Source organism: Haliaeetus leucocephalus, unplaced genomic scaffold (assembly GCF_000737465.1).
Source record: "Haliaeetus leucocephalus isolate CR32 unplaced genomic scaffold, Haliaeetus_leucocephalus-4.0 Scaffold158, whole genome shotgun sequence".
NCBI lineage: Eukaryota > Metazoa > Chordata > Aves > Accipitriformes > Accipitridae > Haliaeetus > Haliaeetus leucocephalus.
In genome coordinates this window covers 2,218,347-2,225,868 of record NW_010972594.1, presented here as the reverse complement: position 1 = coordinate 2,225,868, position 7,522 = coordinate 2,218,347, and the positions used below count along the sequence as shown (strand labels likewise).

Here is a 7,522-nt window from a genome sequence, read left to right as displayed (position 1 = left end):
CTTTTGTTGTGATTAAAGCTACACAAGTGATATTCAAACTCCAGAAGATGACAGTGAACGCTATCAAAATTAAATCATATTTTCATGTGACACTTGCACCCAAAGTGTACCACTTGCTTCATTATTGTGTGCAACGCAGCACAAAAAGTAGTGAATATTAGTTGCTGAAACACAAGAATAAAGCATATAGGTACAATCAAGAATATTGTGTGCAGGCATAGATTTGTATCATAAGAAAGCACTATTTTTTTTGTTTTCTGATCTTTGTGAGTCTCACTGTTTCTGGGAAGCTTGCATCCCAAAATGGGACTGCAATATTTAAAATTCAGTACAGGACAGAAGAACATTACATATAATCCTGAATTTTACATATGTTAAGTTTTTTAATACCCCCATGACCTTTTAAGTAATTTTTGAGCTGTTTGAGGTTTTTCTTCAGTTTCCAAAAGAGCAGTCGTTCAGTTCACAACAGGTGAACTTTTATTTTTTTCGGCCATCAGAAGACTTTAAAATCAAGCAATCTCAGATCAATTCTTCAGACTGCTCAAGTGTTACCTGTACATGCAATTTCAAATTTTTGCTAGAAAAAATACAGGCAATTATTAAAGGTTTAGCATTCTTTCTCTGCTTGCTGAGAACTTAAGAAGCATCTTTTGAATTAGCCAGTAATATACAACAAAATTTTTCACCTTAGTTTATCTTGTGTGCACTTAAGAAAGAACTGGTCAGTCTACATATTTCTCCAGAGCCAATTGAAAGAGTTTAGCCTTATTATGACCAGCTCAATTCAAGCTACTTGTATGTACATACATTTACTACCTTCCATATCCAAATAAACCAAGACTTTACAGTACATAAGCTATTAAAGACATGAGCAGTGGAAACAATGTAACTATAACTCTACCAAAAAGATAACCTGAAATACTTAAAACACTTCCTGACCACTAACAAAAAAGAGTGGCAATTAGATGCACAAGGCCATCATGTATCAGTGCACCACACACAGGAAAGTAAAATTTACAGCACTTGTGCAATGCAGTATCAATATCAAATTGGCCTCTTAATAGGAAAACAATTTAGTAAAACGCTTTGTATGTGCCTAACACATAATACAACCTCATCCAGTGCTGGTGCTGTGCTGCTTAACAAACCAAGCTACTTCTCGTCTTAAATCCAAAAAGCAGCAGCATATATGAGTGCAGAAACTATACAGTTTCAGTGACAAAGTTACAAGACTCCCTATTTTATTGCATGTTTTTTAAATAACGTTGGAGATTTGGATTTTTTAATATAGAAAGTGGATTTCCTGAGTAGTCTCAGCTTACAATTTCTTCAGGAAAACAAACATTGTCAAAGAAGAAATGGGTTTATTTTAATATAGAAGAATGTACGTTTAAGCAAACATACTCAAGTATAAAATTTAGTAAGTTTTGAAGATGGAGACTTACCAGGCTGATGAAGAATTTGCACCATGATGTAGTGTCAAGCTTGCAACAATTTTACAAATAAGCAAGGGGTACCATTGGATTATTTTTTTTAACAGCAAATCAAAAGAATGCACTGCAGTTCATCACATTTGGTTTTATAATCAAATACATTCAGCCTGAAAACAAAAATCAAATAAAATTTTTATATATATTGTCTCATGTCAGACACTAGACTGTTGGGCTATTTTAAAGTGTTATACTGCAGATGGCTAATCTTACTGGTAAAAATCAAACTCAGTTTGGATTACAATCAGTAGAAATAAAGAGGCTGGTCACTGCCAGATATTTAATACAGGAATCGGAAAGCACTCAAGTTCTGAAGTATTTTTAGAATATTTCAAATCCTGTTTCCCTTTCATAACTTTTTGGGTTTGTTTTGTGATTTTTTAATACGATATGGGGTAGACACATTTGAATGTTGCATATATTCAGATCCTTTGCACTTACAATTAATTGGAGAACAGTTATTTTTTACAGATGAGTACACACAATGACCTGAAGCATTACCACTACCAGTTATGATCCAACACGGGTTGTTGTGGTTCTTTTATCCGAGAAGAAGCTTTTGAGGAGAAAGACCTGCCCGATACTAACGACAAGAAGAATGATTGCTTCCCCTATTGACCAGTAGGCCACCCTTGTGTTTAAATCCTCTGCTCTGCTGCGGCCCTGCGCTTCCCTCAAGCGGAAGTGAGTCTGATAATCGATGACAGACTTCAAAGCTTCATGAATTGAAACACATGCAGACTCCATCTAGAGAAGCAAACAAATAGACACCACTGAATTAATAACCCTTCTAATGCTTTTTCTGCAAAGTTTTCTGGTTTGATATTGAAAATTAGGATTCATGTAACTTTGCAAGCTAAGGATTAACTCAGTCCATTGTCAGACTGAAATACTGTAAATGCTGTAACATTTAACTTACACAAAGGAATGCGACTCACTCTTAAATACAGAAGAGTGTAAAACTGTAGATGTAATAAAAAGCAAGAAGCTCTGAGAATGACTAAACAAATCTTAAATTCATGTATATTTGGGTTCAAAATGAACATTAGAAAGATTTTTGAAATGTCAGTGATGCCCCCATTGTTAATTCCACACATACCAGAAAATAAGCAGTTGCTTATAGCATTAAGATTCACATAGTATATATTAAATGCTCCTGTGTTTCACAAGTATGACATTCTTCATTGCATAATTCTCACTCAAATTGCACAATATCCTAAAATCTACATTACTAAACGCAACATGTTCTTTCGGCAGGAGACCCTTCTCTTAGTCACATGCGCAAAAAGTGGTTAACAAATTGCTCAACTTCATTGTCATTTTTCATTTAAAAAAAAAAGTATTACCAATTTAAGCCCTAGATCATTTTTCACGTAACTCCTTCCAGTTTATCTTCTGTAAGTAAACGTCAGTACTACTCACTGCGTTTTGATCACCAAGAGATTAATCAATAGATCTTCAAAATACCTTCTTTCTAGTCACAACTTGTTTTTGTTTTATGGCTTAAAATTAGTATTTCCTGAAGATCAAACAGCACAAACTATTATAAAAGGAAATATTTAACACACTGATAGGGCCACTCTCAGTTACTTATATCTGTGTCTAACATCTTCAAGTTGATGACTTAAGACAGGTGTCTGAACAAGTCTAAGATATTCTTCTCAACAAAATTCAGGAAGAGGTTTTCCAAACTAAGTTCTGCCATTGGTCTCACTGATAAATTATAGAGGTCTCCTAGTTTGTAGAAGGGATTTAAACACAAAGTCACTCTGGTTTTAGGGATTTACCTTTTACTGTCCCTGTGAAAGGCTGCCCTCATTTGGTCTTCCTACAAGCCTCAAGAAAACTGCAACAAGAACCTTCTTACCAAAGATGTGTTGTACTCTGAAAGTTAACTTTCCCTTTCCGAAATAACTTATTTGCATTGTGTAAGCTACAACCCAGTGACAAACTATTTTTTTATAAATCTTCTCCCACAGGCTGCAAGGGTCTGCAGAGATGCTGGACCCAGGAACCACGTGTTCTGCATTCTCAAAATCCCCCTGCTGAATCCAAGATAGCAAAAGGAAAACCAGATGTAACAGAACACACAGACTGAACAGAATGAAGACTAAAGTAGGGAAAAGCAATGGAAAGATACAGGATGAAGAATCAGATACAAAATAAAGCAGAGAAGAAGAGTGACAAGAAGAAAGAGGTAAGAGCTGTAGTTGAATTCACAGCAAGTCATCTACTCATTATAGATCTCAGCTACTGCAGACTTATGTGAGGTAAATTCAAGTAAGATTGGCATTTGGGAACCGGTATCTACACCGTTGAGTTGAGACTAGCAAAATAGTGACCACGTCCAGCATTCTTTAATGGTTGTTTAAAGCGAGGTTTGGTGATGGTTATAATGCAACGACATTAGTGGGAATTCATGAAGTGAGTGTTCCAAGGGAAGTTTTGATGGATTTAGATTGGGTAGAGGCAGTACAAAACTGTAAAATGCTGAGAATATAATAACGCTCTGACACTTTGTAGTGTCTTATAAAGGACAAATAGCCAGCTCAATATGGTTGATTTTGTTCGTTTGTTTATTTTGCTAGAATTCTCCATTTTAAAAATGGCAGTTACATGAGAGGTCAACTTAAGTCCTCCCCCGCAAAAGACTCTATGGTTTTAAATATAAACACAATTCTCAAAGTTTCTCCAAAGTTTGGAAATTTTTAAAACCCTGATCCACCAATATTTACAGTTTGTGAAATCCACACTTCAAGAGGCACACAAACATGGCATTAAAAGGAGGTTCCCTTAAAAAAAATAAAGTGGCCTACAGTTTAAGTTACTACCCTAATTTTCTCTTAAGCACTTGCTGATTCCTTCTCAGCTGTTTTGTGTTCTATAAATCTTATCTTCAGAAAGAAAGCTTATCTGTAGTAATTCAGATTATTTTAAAAGCTCCAATCTGTTGATTTTCAAAACTGATATAAATATCTAATGCAGCTGAACTTGAAAAAAAACATTGCCTCCACCTAACAGCTGCTCTCAAACACGAACAGCATCTTACCTGGGTAAGTGCAGTTACTCTGTTCTCACTAGGGAACAGTGGTGGATCTTCTCCAACCTGGAAATCAAAGTACACAGTTTTGTGTGTGAAAGTAGAGAATTCATTGCTGAAGCAGAATTTGTATGTTCCGTTTCTGGATGCAGTAAACGTGAAGCTATCATATTGTTTCTTCATCTCTTTGTATAATACAATGCCATCAGGATCTTCCAACCGACAGTCAACATCATAATGACCTCCAGTGATCACCTGAAAACAAAACCCAAGAAATTCTCCTTTTAACAAAACAGATTTAAACATTTCTTCTAAGAAGTATGACTTGTCAAGTGGCACTGCAAGATTTTTTGCTTTAACAAATGTTTTAAAATACAATGCATTAATTTGAATATGTTTCAAAGCAAGTCTGCAAAATTATTTTCTTACGGAATACACGAAGAACATAATTCAAAATATTTTAGGTTCAGCATATGTAATGTCAATTATATTTTCAAACCGTTTATGAGAGCAATTTTAGTTAGTTTGTTATAAATAATTGCACAACATAAAAGGCTACAGTAGATGAAACTTGATGGGGCAGCAAAGACATTACTGCAACAAATCAACCATTTGCTGTATGCACAAGTCCTCCATGGAACTGATTTCAGCTGCCCGAGATTGCTAACATGCAGTAAAACAGCTCCTTTCTCTTCAGCCAAAAGAGTGCAACCACCCTATTAGCTCAAGCTGCTTTAGGCTGCAGGAATGGTGTTCGACCAGTAGAACAGGTATTTCAACCTGGCTAGTCTTCCCGTGTGCTTGTGAACAGAGCAATGTTTGGGGGATAGGGTGGGGTGGTCTGCTGCCTCCCTCCTGCACAGTTAGCCACAGCATTTCTTCCCAAAAAACAGCACATCCGGATAATGCCTAACGAGTGACTTGAAACTTCACGATTGTCTCAAGGGGTTTGTTTTTCAGGCTTTGATCATTCTTGGGTCTACAGCATATTGCTGGGTAGACTAGCCATCCCACCTCTACAGAAAGACTAATCAGTAGCTTAGGTATTCATAACTTGGTGTTCTGATGACTCTTAGGCTAATACTTTCACACTTAATCCTTGCTCCAAACTTTTTGCTTTTAAGATAAAGCATGCTGAATGAGGAAGAGACTTATATCTAAAGGTAGGTCCCTCTTATATGTGTGCTGAAATGACTGAAAAATTTTAGTATCCGAGTAGCTGCACTTCGGTTCACATAGTGTTATTTAAACTGACATCAGTTTATTTAGGTATCAAGTTATTAAAATGATAACATTAATGGTACAACTGAAATAACAAGAGATCTGAGCAGTAGCTGCTCTGCAAACAGGAAGTTTTAAAAACATTCAGTTGGTAAGCAGCATCTTCATAGTTTCTCCAAAAATGTGATGACAGGATACAAAGAAAAAAAAAATATTTTTGGATGTCTGGATGTCTGCATCTAGTTGAGACTTTCACACATAAATGCTTACCTGGTTGGAAGGAAAAACAAAACCAAGATTTTCTATAATGAAATGATGGTTCACTTTTGAAGTATGATCTCAAAGTTGACAGGGGCCATGCCTTTTGCCAATTACATGAAAGTCACTCACATTCAGTTACATCACACACTCCAGAAGGGCCAGTTTACATACACATGGTAAAGATTTGCCAGATCTTAAAGTTGCCCTAGGATTCCTTCCCACAGAGCTTGCTTGAGCCTCCTGTCAGCTCTTAAGACATACAGCCAAAGGACATGCACACAGCGCTTCAGTCTGCTGGCAGCTGGCCAAAGCCAGACTTTCTTTTTAAGAATGCTACTCCTGTTCTGATCACCGACAAAAATGACAACGGCAGGCTTATCTGCCCAGCAACCTCCAATGACATCCACTTCAAAACAGGGGGGAAAAGTACTGCACAGAAAAGACTTTATTAAAGTAACTGGCAGGGACAAGAAACATTTGGGTAGGAGAAAAAGATATCTTGAGAACTAGAACTTGTAGGACAGAGGGACCAATATTTGGCAGCAACATTCCCCAAAATACTAAAGGTGGGACAGCAGGCAGGAAAGAGAAAGACACGGAACTTCAACAGGAAAAGTCAGACCATAAAAGTACACAGCCCCTTCAAAAGCCCCCAAAAGTAACTGTGATTCCCATTGCAAAGGATGATTTCTCTCTCATGCTGCTGCTGTGCTGTCAGTGACTTCACCAGCTGAAGTGACAGACTGAAAGGTTCCAACCCTGCCGATACACTCAAAGGCACCAAAACTGTCAGAGCTGTTTGCTCAAAACACCTTGAAGCTGAACAGCGTGCTCTATCATCATGATAGAGCTGCATGTTCAAACTGTTAGAAACTGGGAAAAGTAAGAAAAAACCGTGCAGCCTCACTTAATATGTGCATGTTAGCCATAGTTGTCAATAAGATGTTGGCTACCCGCAGGTTTTATTTTTTGTAAGACTCTTCCCTGTCTCACTACGTGCCTGGGACACTGTGCTGATACCACATACCTATTCTGCGGCTTTCTTACTGTTTGCTACGTGACCTCAATTTGAGCCATGCTCTGAAATAAGAAGCATAAGCTCCTTCATTTGTATCGTGCTCATAGTGCAAATGCTTTGTAAACCACAAGGAAACCGCTTTCACGGCATCTCCTTGGGCAGCTGTTCTTTAGGTATTCTCCACGCCGCTGGGCTGGGACGCTGCGCGGCAGCGATCAGGGTAAAAGACGCTGCCAGTTTTCAGGGGCAACTTCGTGCGCCTTTCTCGGCTCTGAGCTAAACTCGCCCCTCGCCCCCCCCGCAGAGCGCGGGGCAGCGTGCACGATTTCCTCAGCCGAGCTGCAAACCCAGCCCTGGCTCCAGCTGCCGCTCACCCCCCCAGGCGCTTCTCCCGACAACTGCTCGCAGCAGCCCGCGGTTCACGAACGAAGCCGAGCGGCTCCCCCGACAGCCCCCACCGCTCGGCCACCACTCCCCGGCGGAGGCGGC

At 38.5% G+C, this 7,522-nt stretch overlaps 1 protein-coding gene across 1 annotated transcript in view; it reads right to left on the bottom strand.

The window, feature by feature from the left end:
- Positions 1–491: 491 nt before the first annotated feature.
- The window catches only part of TMED7 (transmembrane emp24 protein transport domain containing 7), a 39,232-nt gene continuing 32,201 nt past the window's right edge, over positions 492–7,522 (bottom strand). The window contains exons 2-3 of the mRNA XM_010562363.1: positions 4,543–4,788; positions 492–2,240 (exon numbers count right to left, since the gene is read on the bottom strand). Of these exons, the coding sequence (XP_010560665.1) occupies positions 2,004–2,240; positions 4,543–4,788 (483 nt within the window). The 3' untranslated portion in view covers positions 492–2,003. The remainder of the gene's footprint in view (positions 2,241–4,542; positions 4,789–7,522) is intronic.